General features: G+C 43.2%; 1 protein-coding gene across 8 annotated transcripts in view; it reads right to left on the bottom strand.

Annotated features, from left to right (window-relative positions):
• CIT (citron rho-interacting serine/threonine kinase) overlaps window positions 1-18058 on the bottom strand; it is a 107640-nt gene extending 89582 nt beyond the window's left edge. For all 8 annotated transcript variants that reach the window (XM_081841686.1, XM_081841690.1, XM_081841688.1 and 5 more), the window contains exons 1-9: window positions 17917-18058; window positions 16030-16183; window positions 14894-15035; window positions 13652-13827; window positions 12096-12197; window positions 9719-9861; window positions 8739-8832; window positions 4868-5071; window positions 3560-3713 (exon numbers count right to left, since the gene is read on the bottom strand). In XM_081841686.1, the coding sequence (XP_081697812.1) occupies window positions 3560-3713; window positions 4868-5071; window positions 8739-8832; window positions 9719-9861; window positions 12096-12197; window positions 13652-13827; window positions 14894-15035; window positions 16030-16125 (1111 nt within the window). In that variant the 5' untranslated portion in view covers window positions 16126-16183; window positions 17917-18058. The remainder of the gene's footprint in view (window positions 1-3559; window positions 3714-4867; window positions 5072-8738; window positions 8833-9718; window positions 9862-12095; window positions 12198-13651; window positions 13828-14893; window positions 15036-16029; window positions 16184-17916) is intronic.
• Between the last annotated feature and the right edge of the window lie 4266 nt (window positions 18059-22324).

The following is a 22324-nucleotide window of genomic DNA, read 5'->3' as shown; positions in this document are numbered from 1 at the left end:
GGGTTTTGGTCAAACGTCAGAACTGCAGGCAATTCCAGCCTGAAGGTGCACATCACAGCCACAGTGCACCTAGTCTGGGAAGTCAAAGGACACTAGAGAGCCAATCTGGTGTCACTAACTGGCATAAAGACTCTCAGACCTACTGACTTATTTCAGTATGAGCAATCTGTCATTGTGGGAACCACTGAGTTCTCACACCATGTTGCCTGGTGATTGGCCTCCTGCCAACCCGTTTGTCTGAAAGGCACTTGCCCACCCTCAAGGCTAAGCACCTGACACACTGCTGACTTATCTTCCAAAGACACAAGCACATGATCTCCCAGGACAACCTAGAGACTGATTTTTATAAAGGAAGGATGGGGAACCTGTAGCCCTCCAGATGTCGCTGGACTCTATGAACCCTGGGCATTGAGCATACCGGCTAGGGTTGAAGAAGAAGAAGAGGAATTTGGATTTGATATCCCGCTTTATCACTACCCGAAGGAGTCTCACAGCGGCTAACATTCTCCTTTCCCTTCCTCTCCCACAACAAACACTCCGTGAGGTGAGTGGGGCTGAGAGACTTCAGAGAAGTGTGACTAGCCCAAGGTCACCCAGCAGCTGCATGTGGAGGAGCGGAGATGCGAACCCGGTTCACCAGATTACGAGTCTACTGGTTTTAACCACTACACCACACTGGGTTGATGGGAGTCCAGTCCAACTTCTGGAAGGCCACAATTCCCCAGCCCTGTTATCAAGGCATAACTGCTTGAAATATTTGGCTACTGTCCTAAACTTGCACAGCTGTTCCCCTTTCCCTGGTTTCTGAATCCAGTCCAACACAAGTCGCTTGAAGTTGCAAAGCAAATCAGGGAGCTGTTTCCAAAGGAAGAACTGTGAGGTGGGAGAGACTTTGCGCTTTTCCCACCTGCCTTGCCCCACCTTCCAGCCGTAAGAGCCTTTAGAACAGAGCTGCTGCCAAAGGCATTACAGTGGTACCTTGGGTTAAGAACTTAATTCGTTCTGGAGGTCCGTTCTGAACCTGAAACTGTTCTTAACCTGAAGTACCACTTTAGCTAATGGAGACTGCCGCTGCACCACCACCACGCAATTTCTGTTCTCATCCTGAAGCAAAGTTCTTAACCTGAGGTACTATTTCTGGGTTAGCGGAGTCTGTAACCTGAAGCGTCTGTAACCTGAAGCGTCTGTAACCCAAGGTACCACTGTATGTGTATGTGTGAGGTGAGGAGATGGAGTTGATCAACTCCCACTCGAAAACCTATGTCCCCACTGTGGAAAGAAATGTGGATCCAGATTTGGTCTCCACAGTTACTGACAAACAGTCGCACCTAATAAGAATAGCTAATAGCACAGTCACTTATTGGTGATTTGTTAAATATTCTATTATTTATGTTGTGTCAGCTTGCATTTCTTAGTGTAGAAAGTATTGATCTGATGTGTAGAGATCTTTCCTATTCTACTTAATTCAAAAGGGTTCTGGAAGCTCTGTATGAAAGAAATAAGCAGAATGTTCGTAATGTTTGGGTTATTCCTTCAGAGAAGCTGAGTACAGCTGGCTTAAATTGGTTCTGTTATCTCTTCTGTGTCAAGGTCATGCTGGCTATAATAAGAGGCCAGAAGGAGCCTGGGATTCACTCTTTTCTCGCTCTCTCTCTCCTTCTGGTGTGGTGTTCTGTACATAGTATGCTTAGTGTTAAGGTTTAGGCTTATTATAAGTTATTGTAAGTTTAAGTTAAGTCTGCTGCAACTGGATTTCTTCTGGACAGTGCCAATCCTGAATGTATTGGATTTGTGGCCATTATGCTCATTTGCCTTCAGTAGCAGTAAAGCTCTGCTGGATGAAATCTTAATTGCTTCTGGACAATTTTTTGGGAATCCTGCAACGTGTTTAAGTTTTTACTCTGCTAACTATACGTTGGAATCTGCTCTGGATCAATATTGTGTAGAATTCTATGACATGTTGTACTTGTGATGTTCTATTGCGTTATTGTTATTCATCATTTATAAGCCAATTTGCAATTCGTGTGAATGAAAAGCAGCATAGAAATATAATAAATCGAATCAAAAACCCAGTATTCCACCTGAGGCCTGGGATGCAGATCCTCCTTTCCTGGCAAGACTTAAGTCACTTCATGGCAATTTCATCTACTCTTGGAAGCAAGAAAACCTTCTGCTTAACCAGGGATGCAAACAGGCTAAGAGAAACTGGCAAGGGCAAGATATAATGATGGATGGGTGCTAGAATCAGAACTCTGACCCCTGGAGCTTGCTCTTGAAGGCACTGTGGAGGCGGCATGGGACAACATTTTAGATGTTATCGTGCATCACAGCTAAGAAGGAATCTCCTCTCAGAAAGCAGGAGATAAACATAACAGAAAAACAGCAAACAATTGTTTGCTCAAGGGAAAGGTCATTTGCACTTAGGTTAATTAGATTCTCTCCTTGAGAAATGAATGCTCCTTCCCATTTCTCTTCCGTAGATGGATTCATCTGAGACACTTTCAAAGGGCCTTAAAACATTAAATGGTTTATAAATGAATGAATTATTTGAAAAACGAGAATACAAGACATCCCTTTCAAGGTCTTGGATTCTCTTGCTTATTTATCTGTTTAAGATTTTTACCCTGACCTTCCTCAAAAAAATGATATGGCTAATTTTAAGCAACAAATGACTTCTCCCACTTTTCTTATGGAAATGACTTAAAGCAGCTTAAACTATAAAATCATACACAAAACAGCATTAAACACCCTCAACCAAACACCTAACAGGAAAAAAACAGAAAGTCAGCAGGATTTAAAAGAGGGAAAGAAAACCTATTAAAAGAAACAGAAGATGATTCCAGTAGTCATCTGCATAAGTCCCTATGAAGAGCCATATTTTGAGAAAGCAGCAAAAAAGGGGGGGAGGGGGAGATAGTCAGGCATGTTTCCTTGGGGGAAGGCATTTCATGATGTCACAGATAAAAAGGTCCTGCACCTTTTACTCATCAGGTGAACCCCAGGTCAGCAACAGAATCCAGATCAGGACTTCAGATCTTGATCTTAATTAACAGCGATAAGGTTACATGTGTTGGCAGATGCATTCATGGAAGTATTTGTAAGCCAACGACTTGACTTAATTTGCTAGCCAAGTTTAAATACGTAAAGGAAGTCTTGTGTGTCTTTGTCTTAATAGCATTTAGGGAGGTCCAAGCAGCCTTCTCAATGCACCACTTGACAAAATTTCACCCACTACTTGCATCCTTACCGAGTATCTCAAATAAGTATAGCACATTTCAAGCACATAGCAAAGCAAATCATTTTCCCTGCATCTCATTTTGTACAACGACATTTGTGGCAGTTCAGTGCAAACATCAACAAAATTCCCTTTGTAAATTATTGTCTCTCTTTATTCCATTCATACGCTCTCTCTGGCATGATAGTACTCATGGTGGAATACATGATGGAAGTGAACGAAGGGAACACCCCAGAAAGTTGCTGCATAATGTTCCTTTGGAGTGTGCCCTGGGAATTAGCCACCAACCAAGGCCCTAAATTTCACCAGGAACATGTTACTCACAGTTACGGATGCAACTCCAGTCAACTGTAGAAAAGAATGGATGACAGCAGAGGCTTTCGTAATCTAGTCTCTCTTTCTGCCCACACAGTAAGCTCTGCACTAGATCAAGGAATTCTTTGCTGACTTTCACACCCTCAGGGAACTTCAGGAACCTCTGAAGTTGAAGCAAAAATAAATCTTACTCAGTAGTAAAGAAACCAAAAGCTGAGAACTGGGATCCAAAGAACTACTTTCGCCAAGCCAAAAAGCTTGCATACCCTGAAGTGGGCCCTGTGGATTTGTATTTATTTTAACACAACATCCCATTAAGCTATACTGCAAACTGCTTTTGAAACTTCCTCCCCACCTGAAAACAAAATAAGGAGGCAGCTGTTTGGAGAGACGACAGCCCAGAGTCCTTTCAGGTACATGGGATGAGCAGCACAGTTCTTTGGACCCCAGCCAAAGGGTTTCAGTATCCTTCAAAACATCCCAAAAAAAGTAGTTAATGAAAGGGATATGCACATGCAGCAACTTCACAAAAGCACAGGAAAGCAAAAAATGTTATTATTAGCTGGTGGTGATGTTGTTGTTGCTGCTATATTAGCTATTATTAGCTGGTGGTGATGTTGTTGTTGCTGCTATATTAGCTATTCTTATTAGGTGCAGCATACAGAACATCAGATTTCACTTTTTAGTAATGAAAGTTTCTAGCCCTTATGCCAAGGATGGGGAATCTGTGGGTCTCCAGATGTTGCTGAAGTCCCAACTTCCATCAGTCATAGATTTAATAGTCAGTGGTCAGGGGTGATGGGAAATGTAGTCCCATATCTGGAGGGCTGCAGGTTCCCTGTTCCTGCGCCATGCAAAGCAATGTTTGAAAGCATGTTGACAATTCCTGATGATGGAGACTTTGCCAGTGACTCTGGATGGGGCTTTACTGCCCCTTCTCAAGACTAACAGAAGCAGACTAAATAATGCAAGATAAATGATGAGAAATGCATAAATACCCATCATAAAAACTCACTTATTTGCCACAGAATTTGGGTCAATGGCACAGAGTATCTTGCTTTTAATCATGCAAAATGCACACAGTTCTAGGTAGAATTAAATGTATGATTGAACGAAGTTTTAGTATTGGCTAATCAGCACTAATTTCACAAAGTTCCTGTAGCTAATAATACATCTGTCAATAATGCCCAAAGCGCTAGTACAGAAGGAAATAACTAGCAAAAGCTATGCAGGACGCAGGACCATAGAGACAAACGCTTGGAGCTCTTTTGTTCTGGCAAATTCCACCTTCATGTGTACTGAGAACATTGTTCATACCTGAAAGTTCATTATGTTATTGAAGGTTTTGCTTGAGGTCCCTTCCGTAAATGGTGATTTTCCATACATCATTTCATAAGCAACCACCCCTAGAGACCACCAGTCACATTCTGATCCGTATGAACCCTTGCCATTGCTATTCAGAACTGTTAGCATCTCTGGAGCCATATAATCTGGGGTGCCAACTGGCAGTTTGGCATCCACCTGGAAAGTAGAACACAATGGGTGCAGTTACAGCTTATTCTATTGTTAATATACTCTGGAAACCAAGCATTCATCACGTTACTTATGAAAGGAATTTAAGATAACATTTTCTGTGTACATCCCTGAACAAGAAAATAATGGATTGCATGCTTAATACAACATTAACATGATGAACCAAGGAGGAAAATGGAAATGTGTGTTACATGGGAGGAGTCTGTATTTCAAGTCTTTTGAATCATAACAAAGCCAAATCTTTTTACCATGGATAACAGATTTTGAAAAGATTGTGATATCACACATTCCTTCCTCCCAGGCATTTGCCTCAACAGCAAAAATGCCTCGCATGAATTATCCGCAGTTAATGCTTTTGTCAGCACCAACTTTAGTCATGGTTAATGCTAACTATAATTTCCTCTTTGTCACTTCACCTAGCGCCCAATGTATCAGAAGCGGTTTGTAATAGGAAACAAGAACTTCGTCCACTCAAACATGCCTTTAACCAACTAAATGCCTTTAGCTAACAGCAGAAGAAATGGCAGCTCATCTCATTCATTCAAATTTAGCTGCATCTCTCCTTTCCAATGTGTAAAAATTGCCATGCTACCATTCCCTTCAATAAGCTTAGGTTGCTAGATGCCTATCCCACCCGAAATAAGCAGTGGCTTCTATGTAATAGAGGATTCAAGGCATCCTCCAAGTAGGCACACAGGCTTATGAATTAAGTGAAAAATACATTTTAGCACTCACATAAACTGCCTGGGAGCCTACAGAAACTGAAGCACTCGAGTCTACCAATTGATATGAACAAGCTTCTAGAAGCAAGGATGGGGGAGAATGCTTCTTCTATCTTCTGAACTGTGTCCCCTACTACTTGCTATATAGCTACAAAATACATTTTTTAAAAAAATTAATGCATATCACACCCTTCCTCCAAAAACAGCCCTGGTTGGGAGGTGGCAACCCTCTAGCACTATATAGCGTAGCAGATGGAGATTGGGGAGAGTGAGATATTTTTTAATGCCTTTCCCAATCCTAAGAATCTGAACAGCACTACTCCAATATGCCTGAAGCTAAGAATAGGAGCACATCCACTATTCTTTATTTATTATTGAATGGCTCTCTAGCTTACCTTTCCCAAGGAAGACTACAACAAATAAATAATATGCAAGAAAAAAGGCAAGACTGACAAAACAATTAAAAACTGTAACAAAAGCACACACTTTAGGGTTTTTCTAAAGGACAACAGTTCTTTAGATGCCTTTGGCCCAAACTGTTTAGGGCTTTAAAGGCCAATGTTGTTGCTGTTTATTCGTTTAGTCATGTCCGACTCTTCGTGACCCCATGGACCAGAGCACGCCAGGCACTCCTGTCTTCCACTGCCTCCCGCAGTTTGGTCAAACTCATGTTAGTAGCTTCAAGAACACTGCCCAACCATCTTGTTCTCTGTCGTTCCTTCTCCTTGTGCCCTCCATCTTTCCCAACATCAGGGTCTTTTCCAGGGAGTCTTCTCTTCTCATGAGGTGGCCAAAGTATTGGAGCCTCAGCTTCAGGATCTGTCCTTCCAGTGAGCACTCAGGGCTGATTTCCTTAAGAATGGAGAGGTTTGATCTTCTTGCAGTCCATGGGACTCTCAAGAGCAGGGGGCAGCAACCTAAGGCCCAAGGGCCACAAGCAGCCCACAAGCGGGGGTCGTTTAACTGGCCCATGAGCCGCCCCCGAACTGAACCGCCCACTCGGCAAGTCCCCACGTACTGTACTAAATCAGTGCAGCGCAGCACAGCACAGGGACTCGCTTCTGCAGCGCAAGAAATCGCAGGCGCGCACACTCACACATGATCCAGCCCACAGAGGGATCTCTGCTAGAGTGAACTGACCCAGGCGAGGCAAACCTTGCCAACCCCTGCTCAAGAGTCTCCTTCTGCACCATAATTCATAGGCCAATACAGCACCTTATATTGGACCCTGAAGCAGATAGGCAACCAGCATAACGGATGTCATATGGTTAGGGCATCTGTCTCCTGCCACGTGTCCTTGCTGTTCCATTTTGCCCCAGTTGATGTTTCCAGACTGCTTTCCCCACGCAGAGTGCATTACAGTAAGAATGCATTGCAAGATTTTGTTACAGGTCCCATTCGTACAGTATTGTGATTGCACTTGTTCTGTTAGTGCAAGGATTCATGCTTGGGCAACAGAATTTCTGCCCTTCTGCCCCCCAAGTCTGCTCTGAAGGATTGGGGGTACCCTTCCCCGGACATATTTAAAAAGCACATAGGGAAGGAGAGGAAAGACAAGGTTGCACACGCATAAAGCCTTGAGCTAATGGAACCATTTATTTAGTACTACGTTGGGTACTAATTGTTTACAGATTTTCCACTATCGTAACTCTTTCCACATCAACTCCTTTAACAAGGATCCCATGCACATTGGGCCTGTGTGTTGCAAAGGATTCTGGGACATGTAATTATTTTTGGTTAAACCAACAAGCACAATGACCAATAGACTCAAGAACACTGGCCTCACTCGGCCTACTTGAGCTGCATGTATGAACACACCAAACACTCTCCTAGATGGAAGGGAAATATTATTTCCTTTAAAAGAAGCTTATTTGACATTCCTGGGAACACAGTCTGAAGACCACTGTTCTTTTAGATTAAATATGCATTAATAAATGTTGATTAAATATGCATTAATAAATGTTGTTAGTTTAAGCAGCACACATTTCCAACTGGCTTTTAAACGAAAAATTAACAAAAGAATGTAATAATATTATATATCCAAGGCCAGGACTGGCAAATGTAACAAGATGAGTAATTAGCCAATATTCATTTCTATATCGAATCACATCCGTTGCATTAGTTTAATCAAGAAGCACTTGTTAGCATCACAAGAGACAAACAGTTCTAACTGTAATCAAAAAGACCATTACTCACCATCCACCAGACCTCAGCTACTTAATTACCCATTTCAGTTTCTTCCCAAATTAGCAGGAATATCATTAAACTCAAGAACCAGAGTACACTCTAGCTGTCTTTCAGTGCTATCCACTACTTCAGTTTTTTTAACTGAAAGGCACAGCTCTCGCTTTGGAAGTACAGCAATTTGAGAAAAACACATCAACTTAAGCAGAAATCCATACTAATAATGAATATGTAAAACACTCAAAACTCATGGGGAAGGAAGTTCAAGAGCTTGCAGTTTCCTGAATACGCCTTCAGAGACAATCTGCACTGGGGCATTATTAATAATTACTTCTGGTGTCTGCCACACAGTTATCCATATAGAAGGGATGGCTGACCCATGCCCTGTGAGCTGCCCAAGGTTTTTTTGTGCCACTCCCAAAAGCTGTCATTCTTAAAAAGGTTGCTAGTGTTTTCCTTACCAACCAATCACTCAGCTCCCTGCTGTGATTCTGCAATGCCGAAAGATCCAGATACAGAGGAACTATGCACACACTCAAGGAACAGTAAGGCTAGACATAAGCAATTCAGCGAATTAAATACTTTCACCTGTGCTAGCATTGCTTACATTTCTTTTAAAGAAACAGTACACTCTTGCCTCATTACTAATAATCTGTATTAAATTAGTGACAACTACAATAGGCACCCGCAGCCAAAAATAAAAAAAGCTAAGATGTTTACTTTCCCCATCCACTCTAGATCTTTATTACCTTTTTATCCGCCGTCAGTTTGGCGGCAGACCCAAAGTCCACCAGCTTGATGTGTCCTGTTCGGTCAATAAGAATATTCTCTGGTTTAATATCTCTGTAAATAAAAAACCCAAAGCAATCAATAAAAGTTTTTCACAAGACCATAAATGCTTCCCTAACACATACTGTATTACAAAAACCATTAGAGTGGTAAAAAAATAATCCAAAAGGGATTACACTAGTTCTCAAACTAGTCAGACTAACACTTTACAATACCACATGCATCTCAGACAGAGAGAGAATATTTAGAAAGCAAATACTCAAGCAAGTCAACCTGAAAATACTCAACCTGGAACTATATTCCAACTCCAACTGAAGTTGGAAGGTCCAAACTGGAGTTCCTCATGGAAGCACCTGTACTGCTCACAGTCCTTTCTTTAGCTTTGGTGTCCTGTCCTGTCCCCCACCACATCTTAGAGAGCCAGCGTGGTATAGTGGTTAAGAGCGGTAGACTCATAATCTGGTGAACCGGGTTCACTTCCCTGCTCCTCCACATGCAGCTGCTGGGTGACCTTGGGCTACTCACACTTCTTTGAAGTCTCTCAGCCCCACTCACCTCTCACGAGTGTTTGTTGTGGGGGAGGAAGGGAAAGGAGATTGTTAGCCGCTTTAAGACTCCTTAGAGTAGTGATAAAGCGGGGTATCAAATCCAAACTCCTCCTCTTCTTAGGCAATAAAGCTACTGAGAATTCTTCAGTGAACTCAGGAGAGTTTCAAAAGCTGATGACGATATTGCAACAGGGTGTTCAAATTCTAGAAACCCACTGCCTAAAACAGATGTTTGACTCCAGCAATCTTAGTAGTATCTTAAGGGTAATGTCTCCAAATACAGTTAGAAGTATCGATAGTTTCCAAAACTGTTCCCTTCACTGATTTCCAAAACGATCCATTATTCCCAGTGTTGAATTAAGCCTACTGGTGTAAGGCGCAGCAACACTTACCGGTGGGCATAGCCCATTTGATGGACACTATGGATGGCCAGAACTAACTCTGCTAGATAAAACTGAATAGTGCTTTCATCAAGTTGATCCTCATATCTGTTTAGGAAGGACAGAAGATCTCCTCCAGGCTCATATTCCATAACCTTCATGCAATTTCAAAGTAAACAGACAAAAAGAAAGCAAAGCTTTGTGAAGCTCTTCTACTATGAAAAGCACACAGCATCAGCAAACAAACAATCATTTAAAGAACATTTTCTGTGTTCTCAATATATTCAGCTTTGCTACAACAAAAGAAATTCAGAAGCACCAATATTCCAGTAATTAAAGTTGGAGGACGGGACCCTAGATGCATCAAGAAGTATTTCTTTTTAACGTGGCTTGACTACAAAAATGGCTGTTCCTTGGGAAATGGCTGTGTTAACTATAGCTGATGGGTACTGATGACTTCGTAACTTATATGCGTGGGCAGCTAAGAAGATCAGGAGAAAAGAACTAGATAAAATAGTGGTCAATTGCAAAGGTGATTCGGACATTTAAGCTGGCACATTCTACCTGAGAACCCCCTGCTATTCTATCGTATGCAACAAATAATTCTTAGGAGACATGATCATGGTTTATTATATCTGCAGTGGATGATGTTTTTATGGTTTTTATGGTTATTTTTGCTTTTCTTTTTGTTCCCTTTGTGAATGATGCCATGGCCTTTGGCTAGTGCAATAAAGTTTATAATGATGATGAAAGTTTATGATGATATAGCTGATGGGCTTTGTAGTCCAAAAGAGCTGGAGGGCACCAGGTTGGAGAAGGCTGGTTCTAACTCCATGCAGGCCTGCATAAGATCGCAGTCTTAGCCCATTCATTACGTCTGAGGTACGCATACGTTTTTCAGGATGTGGTTCCAAAGATGGGCTTGGGGGCAATACCATGCTGGCTATGGCTGATAGGAATTGTCAGCCAAAGGTGCATGATCTCCTTTGTTCTTTCCCTGTGTCTATTTTAAATTTTAAGCTTCTTAGGGAAGGTCCTGTCAAACCTTTGTGAAGTATCACACACACTGATGGCTTGCTCAGTCTCTTCTCACCACATCCAGTGTGGCATAATGGTGGACTAGGAACTAGGAGACCAGGGTTCAAACCTTACTGAGTCATGAAACTCACTGGGTGGCCTTGGGCCAGTCACTGCATCTCAGCCTAACCTACCTCACAGGGTTGTTGTGGGGATTAAAGGAAATGGGGAAGAACCAAGGAACCTTGAGCTCCCTGAAGAACCTTGAGCTCCCTGAAGAAAAAGGCAGGGTATCAATGCAAGAAATACAAATACAAACACATGCAACAAGGCTCAAGATGACACACTGCCCTGCTCCCTTTGCCTTCTTCGTGCATAGCAGGTAATTTTTTTTATTTTAAAATGTGCACCCCCCACTTCCTCCACTGGCTTACATCTCCCGCAAAAACAAGCTTCACCAGCCAATCAAAATATAGAAACAAAAAAAAACCGGAGTAGGATTCCGGGCATGGCCAAAAGTGGCCCTCCAGCTGTTTTGGGACTACAACTCCCATCATCCCTAGCTAACAGGACCAGTGGTCAGGGATGATGGGAGTCGTAGTCCCAAAACAGCTGGAGAGCCAAGTTTCGCCATCCCTGGATTAAGCAATATACCAGCATTAAAAAGTGAAGTATAAAACAAACTGTAAGATATAGATAATAAAAACAGTATTAAAACTTAAAAACCAAGAAGAATTAAAAACTGCAGAAATGAAATAGATTCATTTGAGAAGCCTTAGGAAAAAAGAAAAGTTTGCAGTCAGGTGTCCCAAAACATAGCAATGTTGAGCTTGCTTCATTTCAATGGGAAGAGAAGTCCAGCCATAATGCTAAAAGCACATGCTTGAGTCATAGCATGGTTTACTATAGAGTGTGGCTTGAACCAGAGCACCCCACAAGTATTTCAGCATAGTTCAATAGTGGCTTCTGTATGCACAGAAGAGAATAAAATTCACTCTCCACCTCACTGTGTACAGTGGAAGCGGAGAAGTATTACCCATGCAGGCCCGAAGGTATCAAATTCTTTATCAATCATGCTTTTCCCCTTCTTCTTAAAATGTTAACATTTAAATAGTTTGATAATTGAAAAAAAAAGTTAATTAACTGTCAAGGATTCTTCATTCTCAGATTGAAGTATTCACTGTTCTGCAGAAAGGCTCCCACCTTTCCTAACAGGAAGATTTAATGACTAGTTTCCTCCTGTAATTGCTTTGAAGTGAATGTGGTAAAATCAAACTCTACCCAGTGGTCTCCAGCAGCGAGCAACTTGCCTGGCGTGTGAAAGTAAAAGCTGTCAGCCCACTTGAAGTGATGCTGCAAATACAAAACTCACCAAATAAAGATTCTTTTTGTCTTGAAATGCATAATGCAACTGTGGAATCCAAGGGCTGGTACTCTGGGATAATATATTCCTTTCTTCCTCAAAGAATAATACCTGTGAGGAGTAAATATTAATAAATCATCAACTCCTTGGAGGAACAATAAAGTGAGTGCAAATTTGCATTTTGAAGATTCAGCAGCAACAGTCACTCACATCTAAAGTCTTTCATCTAGTATGGATCTAGCTTTCCTTTTCTGAAACTGTCAGCCTTCGGATTTTAAAAACCAAGTTCCTAGCCATCATGGAGAAAGCTATCTATTTTGAAAAGTTGCATGTTTAAAGTTTGAGCATTCATGGTCTCCAATTACGGTACATTTTTCCTCCCCACACACCCTGATACTCACTTTTTCACACAATGCCTCTCCCTCCTAAAGAGCATCTCTTGTGCTCTTTGATAAAATACTATATGATTCACAACACATCATTTGCACAGATCGTACTAATCTGCAACATTTGAATGCAGAATGACTTTTCTGGGAATTATTTCCTTAGCACAGAGCTTAAAAAATTCAACTGCCTATCTCTTTTTTTAAAATCTGATGAACCTGGCTGAATGACCAGGCTTCTCTATTACATAACAACCTACCTGTTGTGTTTCCAGCAGCCTCCATACAGCCTATTCCAGAATGCACTGATTAGGAGTAGATGAGAAAGCTGTCTCAGCTCTCACCTTTTATCTTCCTGGGTTGTTGAAAGGTGCGGGTGGCCTATCTTTCGCTGTCTAAATGTTGGGCGTCAGGTGTCGCATGCATCAAAACTCTGTCTCTACAGGTGTGCCCAAGGCCACACAGCCAAACCTGATCAGAGGATTCATCTCTCTCCCTGACAACCCCCTCCTGCAATTCTACAGTTAAAAAGAGGGGGGTTATTATTCCCCATAGAAATGCTGTCGGCTTCTGTGTCATGTAGCATCCTGTTTTCAGGAGGGTCGTGTATAGTTCCTGAAAGTTTGAGCTTCCTTTTTAAGACTACTTAGCTTATGTTACTTAGGGGGGGGTTATGCTACCTGTTTCTCCTCCATTCTAATCTCAATGAAGCCTCTAAATTTGGAACCTGGGATTTGACCATACAATTTTTGACAACTCAGATCTTCTGCTGCTTGTCAGACTATATTTTCACGCTATATGCTTTGACCAAAGGGGAGGTAACTCACTCCACTATGAGTGGGAAATTGTCCCCTCCCAGGAGAAATTTAACCTGCTACTCTTCTGAGTTCCTCTCACTCAGAAGTTAGGATGAAGCAGGAGGTGGTGGCAAATGTAAGTTGGGGTGTTGCAAGCCCCACAGCAGCCAAGCACTTTAGAGTTTTGCACTTCACACAGATGCCAGAGAAGCCCGTTCTCTACCACTTCTATGGGCACAGGTTATTTGACCTTGCTCTGGGGCAACTTTATATTTATATCTGGATCACAACTGGAACTCCTGATTCCATACCCTGTTAACAAGCTTTCTCGCTATGAAAAGGTTATGAGCAATTTGAAGATTATAAAATCAAAACAGGAACTCACATGATCCTGTGCCAGCAGCCTCTCCTTGCTCATCACCTTCATGGCGTACACATCGCCAGTTGCCGTCTCTCTCACTACCTGCACTTCTGCAAAGTGACCACATCCCACCAGACTTCTGACTTCAAAGTCCTTCACACTGGGCTGAAGTTCTCGGAATGCTGCTACAGAGTCTGAATCTGCACAATATTAGACAGACACTTTACGTTGGGGAGAAGCAAACAGTGAAGTGCAATGCAGAATTTAACTTAAATAGCCATGGCCATCCCATCAATAAAATTGTTCCCATGTCCTCTCCTCAGTCCAGATCTAGGGGACCAAAACTGCTCATGTCTCTTTTTATTAATTTTATTTCATAACATTCATATACAGTATTCAAAACTCCCATTGTTCTAGGCGCATTTTGCACAGGAAATTTCATTATTACAAGCATGTTTCTGAGCTCTGGGCACAGTACTGCACCTAAGATTTCAGATTAGAACTGCAGAGTGGAAGGAAAGGAGGACCCTTTTCTGCCTCCCCACTTCCAGCCACTCTCTGAAGACTGGAAAAGAGACCCTCTTAAGAATATTAGAGGGGTGGACAGGGGAAGGACTAGATCATGTGAAAAATGAACATAGTATTTCAGCTGCATTTTCAGCTTTGCTTGTTATAAAAAACTGTGCATAAACATTCCATTGTTGCACTCATAACCTAGCCTTAAGGTGCCATTTCGTTCCTAGTTTTCATATCTCAGTTCCTAATACTGTTCATATATTATTTGATTGTGATGCCCCTTTGTACACAACAGTCAACACATATATCGTGCCAAAAGTATGCACAACAGCTGCCAGGTAGCATCTGCCCAACTCTTCAATTCACCAGACTCTTCCATTTGGGAATATTATTTTCTACACTGGGTAAAAAGGAAGGATGCACATACAAGCCCAATACAATATCCTGCTGTTACTACATGGATTTCCTCTGTTGCAGTGGGGCTGCAGCTCAGTGATAAAGTATCTGCTTTGCAGGCAGAAAGCCCCAGGTTCATTCACTAGCATCTCTAACTAAGACTGGCAAAAACTCCTATGTGAAAACCTGGAGAACTGCTGCCCATCAGTGTGGGCAATATTAAGTAAGATGTACTGATGGTCTGGCTCAGAATAAGGCAGCTTCCTATGTTCCTAATGTATATGCTGAACAGGTCCTTCACAGAATAAATTCACTCTTGCATAAAAAAGCTGTAAGAAAGCCAACAAGACATACACTTTTTAATGAAATTGCCCACATGCTTGATTTTCATTAAAACAGGGTTGCTGCATTCTTCGAAAAGCACCATTAGGGAGTCCAAAATGCCTTCCCTGGAAAATGGAGACATCTGCTGCTGTGCCACAGAGGGCAGCTTCCCCTGGTAACGAAGACAAATACCAGTGAGAGACAAGAATGGAAGAACATTGGTAGACAATTCATAGTTGCTAGCAAAATTAGAAGCATATGTTACAGCAGGTCACTATGTGTATATATAGAACTGCTCAATTTCTTTTTCTACTTTTAGGGTGAATAGTTGAAGTGTGTGTGTGTGTATGCTAGTTACAGTTATATTTCCCACCTTTTCCCTAAAGAGCTCTGGGTAACATATATGGTTTCTGCACTCTCAAGTTTATCCTCACAAACCTGTGGAGGTAGGTCAAGCTAAGAGGCAGTGACTGGCCCAATGTCACCCAGTGACTATTTGAACCTGAAATGTCTCCCGGCTCCTGTTCCAAAACTCTAACCACTACACAGCACTGCTTTAATGACAACAGTCTACTGTCACACTAGTTAGGGATGGCAATAGAAGTATTGAAAGGCAATCATTAATAAGACCACCCTGTGAAATGAAGAAGGGGAAAAGTGTCACCACTGCTATCTCTGCCTTCTGTACTCCCTTTAACAGAAGACCTTTAGGAGATACTAAAAAAATAAAGATAAAGGGGAAAAGTTCTAATATGAACAATGTACACAAACTGTAGAATGTACAGAATTCCAGAAGGTACCATTTCTTTTTCTTTATTTAACAACATTTGTAAACTGTTAACTATAAACAGAACCTCTAAGATGTTTACCTGTGCCCCACTGACCAAAATGACCAAGCTCCAATGCATCAGACATTGCCCAACTACACCCAACTTTTGTGATCAGCTGGTGGCTGATGATACCAGTCAGTGGGGTCCCAGAGGGTGAAGCAGTTGTTGGCCCCTCCTTACTGCATGGGAGGTACAGAACTTTGAAGACAGCCACAAATATTTGGCCACAATAAATGTTACTCCTTCAACACAACAGAGAGTTGAGTATTTATGAATTGCAGATGCTGATGTAAAACCAGTATAGTTTACACAATCTGGGACCAAATAAACATTTACCTGTAAAAGCAGGTTAAGTCTAGAGACACGGCTGGCAATGGGCTCCATCATGCCTATCTCCGCAGGATTACGCACACCATACTTAAACTTCAACATCTTCAAAATTCACCACAACAGACACCTCCCAGGATGGATGCTGTAGTTTGTTTTCAATCTGTATTAGAATTATTAATTTCAAGAAGTTATAAGAAGTTTGGGCTTCCTTCAAATCACACAATTCTAAAGGTATAATTGAATGTCATAGAACAGGACGGGGAAGCTGTGGCCCTTCAGATGTTAATGGACTCAACTTTGATTGGCCCCAGCTAGCATGGCCAATGTGTCAGGGTTGACAGGAGGATTTAGAAGACTACGGTTTATCGACCCCTGAATTCCCTACCCTGGGAGTCCAAGGTTCAAATCCCCACTCAGCCATGGATCTCACTGGGTAATTTGGGTTAGTCACTGCCGCCTAGCCTAGCCTCACAGGGTTGCTATGAGAGCAAAATGGAGAGAGAGAGAACCACATACAACACACTTAGCTCATTGGAAGAAAAGGGGGATTGAAATGTAATAATAAATATTTATTTTGCCACTCATGTGCAGGGTTGAGCCCTGAATAAGATGTGAAGCAACAACATCTGTGAGGCGAAAGGTCACCGTTCGGTGGTAGAACATCTGCTTTGAATGCAGAGGTTCAATCCAGGTTCAGTCCTTGGCATCTGCAGCTAAGGCTGGGAGAAACTCGTCTGAAACCCTGAGAGAACTGCAAACAGTCAGCACACAGAGCTAAAGTGCATCCAACTCAGTATAAAGCAGCTCACTATGTTCCTGGTTGCAGTTAATCTGCTTTGCAAGCAGAGGTCTCATGTTCAAAGCCCAGTTTCTCCTACTAGTGCCTGAAACTCCCCCCCCCCCGCTTTTTTCTTTTTCCTTTTTGAAGAGGACTATAGTTCAGTTTGGGACGTGGGTGGCACTGTGGTCTAAACCACTGAGCCTAGGGCTTGCCGATCAGAAGGTTGGCGGTTCAAATCCCCGCGATGGGGTGAGCTCCCGTTGCTTGGTCCCTGATCCTGCCAACCTAGCAGTTCGAAAGTACGTCAAAGTGCAAGTAGATAAATAGGTACCACTCTGGCGGGAAAGTAAACAATGTTTCCGTGCACTGCTCTGGTTTGCCAGAAGCGGCATAGTCATGCTAGCCACATGACCAGGAAAAACTGTCTGTGGACAAACACCGGCTCCCTCGGCCAGTAAAGCAAGATGAGCGCTGCAACCCGAGTTGTTCGCGACTGGATTTAACTGTCAGGGATCCTTTACCTATAGTTCAGTTCAATCCTTGGCAATTTGAGGTAGGGCTCATTGTCACTGTAAACAATACTAAGCTGGATGGATCAGTTCCCCATGCCTTTAGTTGGAGCTCAAAAGTTGGAGCATCTGCGTGGCACACAGAAGGTCCCCGGCTCAATTTCCAAACTCTCCAGGTTACGCGCGTTCCTGAGCATGTGCAGTGTGCATTTCGCCGGTGACCCGCAACCTTGATGTGTACACGACTTCCAAGAAGAGGAGGAGTTTGGATTTGATATCCCGCTTTACCACTACCCGAAGGAGTCTCAAAGCGGCTAACATTCTCCTTTCCCTTCCTCCCCCACAACAAACACTCAGTGAGGTGAGTGGGGCTGAGAGACTTCAGAGAAGTGTGACTGGCCCAAGGTCACCCAGCAGCTGCATGTGGAGGAGCGGAGACTTGAGCCACGATTTGAAATCCCCCCCCCCCCCGGGCTCGCGCTCTCTTTCTCTCACACACAAACACATATATATATCACATGACTACAATGTATAAAGCACTTGCATCCACCCCGCCCCCTTTGGCTAGAAGGGCAGGACAGACATTTAATAAATCATCATTACCCGACGGCATGTCAGGAAGGGAGCCCCCTGAAGCCTCAGCGCCCTTTTCCCCCAAACGCGACGAGCCACACCCGCCGCAGCTGCCGTCGCCTCAGAAAAGCGCCTCCTCCGCCTTTCCCGCCATCCGCGTTTGAATGGACCAAGCGGAGAAGGGGCGTCACCTGTCTCCCTAAGCCACGTGATCCGAACACCCTCCGCCAATCCGCTCGCCGGGTGACGTCACGCGGAGACGGGAGCGCGCCCTTCTGTCTCCAACGCTCCCCTTTCGAAACAGCAGGGAGAGGCGTGGCCACGGGGCGAGATGGGGCGTGGCCAGCTCAAAAAGGGTCCTCACGGCTTTTTCCTCTCATCCTGTCAGAGCTCGTATTCGGTATTCCCACATCCTGTATATACTGCAATACAAAAGGCTGTAGTGCTTAAATACTGTAATAAGACACAACTATTTCAGGGAGGGTCACAAGCACAATTCCCAACGCCTGTCCTGGATTTGTCTTTATGTGGATTTCATGCTCGTTATTCAGCTCATAGAAGTGAGGAATGGGAGTTCCCCTGAAATGTCTGCTTTATATACATTATTTACATAATGGGCCCCACGTGATTGGCTATTTCTGGGATTCTCCTGTAGGCCAATCAGGTTGCGGATTCACTTCCACCTGGAGTTGGATTGGGTGGCTCCTGCGGACCAATGGCGTAGCGTGGGTTGTCAGCACCCGGGGCAAGGCAAGTAATTTGCACCCCCTAACCCGTGGATTTTAGTAGGGGCAGAGAGCTGCGAGTGCGAGCGTGCCCCCCCATGTTGCACCCGGTGCGGCCGGCCCCCTGCACCCCCCACGCTACGCCACTGCTGCGGACCAATCAGACTGCTGCATTCTGGATCCTATTGTTCTATGACCAATCAGACGGCTGCATTTTGGATCCTATTCAACTCAGTACATAACATGTGGCAAATGCTCCACCACACAGATAACAGCTACGAAGCCCCCTCATACTGTTTGCATCGTGTAGCAAAATTAAGAGTCCCAACTGTTGCACCGCCGACTTTTGCCTCTGGTCACACACACCCCGGCATGTGGCCCCTGGAATGTTGCCATCGAAGGAACATGGACCTCAGTCGTGAATGTGCCAGCCGTGGTGGCTGGTGTCCATTGGGACTATCAGAGTAGAAGGCAGGGAGGCCCAGCAGTCAGTGGCGCCAGAGCGAACGATGGACAAAGTCCCCACAACTAAGTTGTAAATATGGAAGCAGGGTTGAGAGACAGACTGAGGATGGTGGGGCATTGCCCTCATGGACCAGCCTCCACTGAGTTCAGGGATGATGGTGTGGCAGTGGCCCAAAGGGCCACAATAAATGTAATAATGTGTACCCCTGTAAATCCTTGAGTGTACTTCTAATACAGAAGTTACGGCAGCCTGTTACTTTATGAGACTGATGATTTTGCAACTTGCTGCCCCACTCCCCACTGGGGCAGAAATGTGAAAGATATAGCTCAAAGCTAGAACATAAGTTGCTACATGGTGCAAATGGCTACACGTAACACAGGTTCCCAACATGCACTAACACAATGTAACGGAACACGGAATCAGAACTTAATCAGCAGAAATTGCCAATGCTTATTGCGCATGTGTATTAAACATGAAATGAGGTAAGGATGTATATGATTGGTGGGAATTGAAATGCTTTGTTTGAAATTTTATAAATACCACTGCCTGGACCACTGGGCAGGGCTGCAGTTTTGCAGAACAATCAGACTGTAACCTATTGCTTTGCAATAAACAACGTTGGACTCCTAACTCCTCACATTTCTTGATAAACCAAGGTACCACTGTACTTGCTCTAAGAACAGCTTAGTTTATGAACAACTTGGAATAAGAATGCTGCAAACCCAGAAGTATGTGTTTTGGTTTGTGAACTTTGCCTTGGAAGCAGAACATGTTCCACTTCCTGTTGAGTGTGTTCCATTTGTAAATTGAGTCCCCTGCTGCTAATCAGAGGCTTCCTGTTGAGTCTGCCGGCTGTTGAGTCCCAAGCACCCACACAACACAGAAGTGATATTTGGAGCTTTTGTTTTTGCTCTTTTTTGCATTTTTGTTTGTGTGGCATTTTCATTTTTTTCACTGTGACTTGTTCTTTGTTTTATGGGACTGACTTGTGACTGTGGCTTGTGACTTCGTTTTTGTGACTTGTTTTTGTGGAACCCAGTTCAGCTCCTGGTTGATAGTGTGACTGCAGAAATGGATAAAAGCCCCCCATCCAAACAATGACTATCATCAGTGCACGTAAGAAAAAAATTAATTTTAATCATCTACAATACTGTCTTATTTATTTTATAGTACAGTACATTATTTCCTTCATTTTATGGATCAATGGTCGTTAGATAGTAAAATTCATGTTAAACTGCTGTTTTAGGGGTTGTTTTTCATCGTCTGGAACAGATGAATCCATTTTCCATTACTTTCTATGGGAAAGCATGCCTTAGTTTAAGAACGCTTTGGTTTAAGAACGGACTTCTGGAACGGATTAAGTTCGTAAAAACTACAAGCATTTTTTTTAAAATCGGCTCTGATAAGTATGGTTTACTTGATTGGGTTCTTGCTTACAACTTAAAAGAAGAAGAAGCCTGAAAATGCATTCCCACTTTATTCAGTAAAAGCCAAACAAGAGACCTTCTCAAAACAAAATAAAAAAATTCCTTCCAGTAGCACCTTAAAGACCAACTAAGTTAGTTCTTGGTATGAGCTTTCGTGTGCATGCACACTTCTTCAGATACACTGAAAAAGAGTATCTGAAGAAGAGACCTTCTGTTATAAGAACATAGGAAGAGCCCGGCTGGATCAGAACAAAGGTCCATTCTAGTCCAACATCTTATTCTCACTAAAGCCAAGCAAATGCCTTTGAGAATCCTGCAATCAAGGCCTGAGCATAACAGCACTCTCCCCATTTGTGATTCTCAGCAACTGGCATTCAGAGGCATACTGCCTCTGACATTGGAAGTATTACACAACCATAATACAGTCTCTTTTTAAAAACACTGCTGACACATCACTGGTTTGTGGCTGATGCTTTGTGATGTCACTGCTGCCAGAGCAACTGTGTGTCCACATCTGTGAAGGTGCCATCTGTCAGTAGAAGGGTATGGAAAAGTGAAAGAGGAGACACACATCTTGAGTCTCACAGAAACATGGCACGGGTTCAGCAGAAAGAACATTCTGAGTTTGAGTCCCTTATTCCAACCATGATGGCTCCAGACATTGACTGGTTGCACTGTCGGGCAAGCCTGTGTAAAGTTAACCTCTTCAGCAGTGAAAAACTGAAAAGTGACAAGGAGCGGAAACTGGTCTGCTTTGTGGATGTCTCCAGCCTGAACGCAAAAGAGAGAGGTCAGAATTCCAAGCCGTCTACTAGCGAGTCCAGTGACATGGAACCTATTGGTGGATTTGATCTGGAGGAGAAGGAGATAGTTATAATAAAAGATGAAAACAAAAATTCAGCCAACACTGAAGGAGCTGTCTGCTTTTTCAAGCAAGGCCGCTGTGAGAAAGGCAATGTGGTGAATTGGCTGAGTTGTGACCTTCAGAAATATGCCGCCGGATTCCAGCATGCGCTAACCCCTTCGAATTTCCCTCAGAAACCCAACCCTTCTGATTCAGCAGCAGAAACAGTATCTCAGGACAGCAGTACTTCAACTTTCAACTGTTCTGGTGCCTAAAGAAGAGCCCTAGATGATCATTTCCATTCTGACAATAAGCTGTGTCTTCTAAACAGCCTGCAAAGAGATCAAGGAAGATCATCAATAAATTTTTTTAAAAGTGAATAGAAGAGGAGAGAGGCTATTTCATTTCTCACTTCAGCAGAGCTTGACAAACATAATCAGCAAGATTCTAGCAAAGGAATCTATAAGATAGTGTCAAGAAAACCCAAAGTAATGCTGCAATCATACATACAGTGGTACCTCAGGTTACAGACGCTTCAGGTTACAGGCGCTTCAGGTTATAGACTCCGCTAACCCAGAAATAGTACCTCGGGTTAAGAACTTTGAGAACAGAAATTGCGTGGTGGCGGTGCAGCGACAGGCCCCATTACTGTAGTTAAAGTGGTGCTTCAGGTTAAGAACAGTTTCGAGTTAAGAACGGACCTCCGGAACGATTTAAGTTCTTAACCCGAGGTACCACTGTACATTTGCCTGCAGTGGAGGCTGGTTTATTAAGGCAAATGTAGGCACTGCTGAACCAATCTCAGTCTGCCCTCAGCCAGTTCCCATCTGTCTGCCTTCTAACTTACAACCAGTCCAGCGGGTGACAGCATTGCCCATTAGCTTCCTTCTCCTCAGTCTCAGTATTGCCCTTGTATAATTCAGCAAGGAGGAGGATGAGACAAGAATAAAATTAGTTGGCTCTGCCTGTCATTGGT

This window comes from Podarcis erhardii (genome assembly GCF_964252035.2).
Source record: "Podarcis erhardii genome assembly, chromosome: 15".
Taxonomy (NCBI): Eukaryota; Metazoa; Chordata; class Lepidosauria; order Squamata; family Lacertidae; genus Podarcis; species Podarcis erhardii.
The sequence above is the reverse complement of the archived record's forward strand: the minus strand, read 5'-3'. Positions and strand labels throughout refer to the sequence as shown.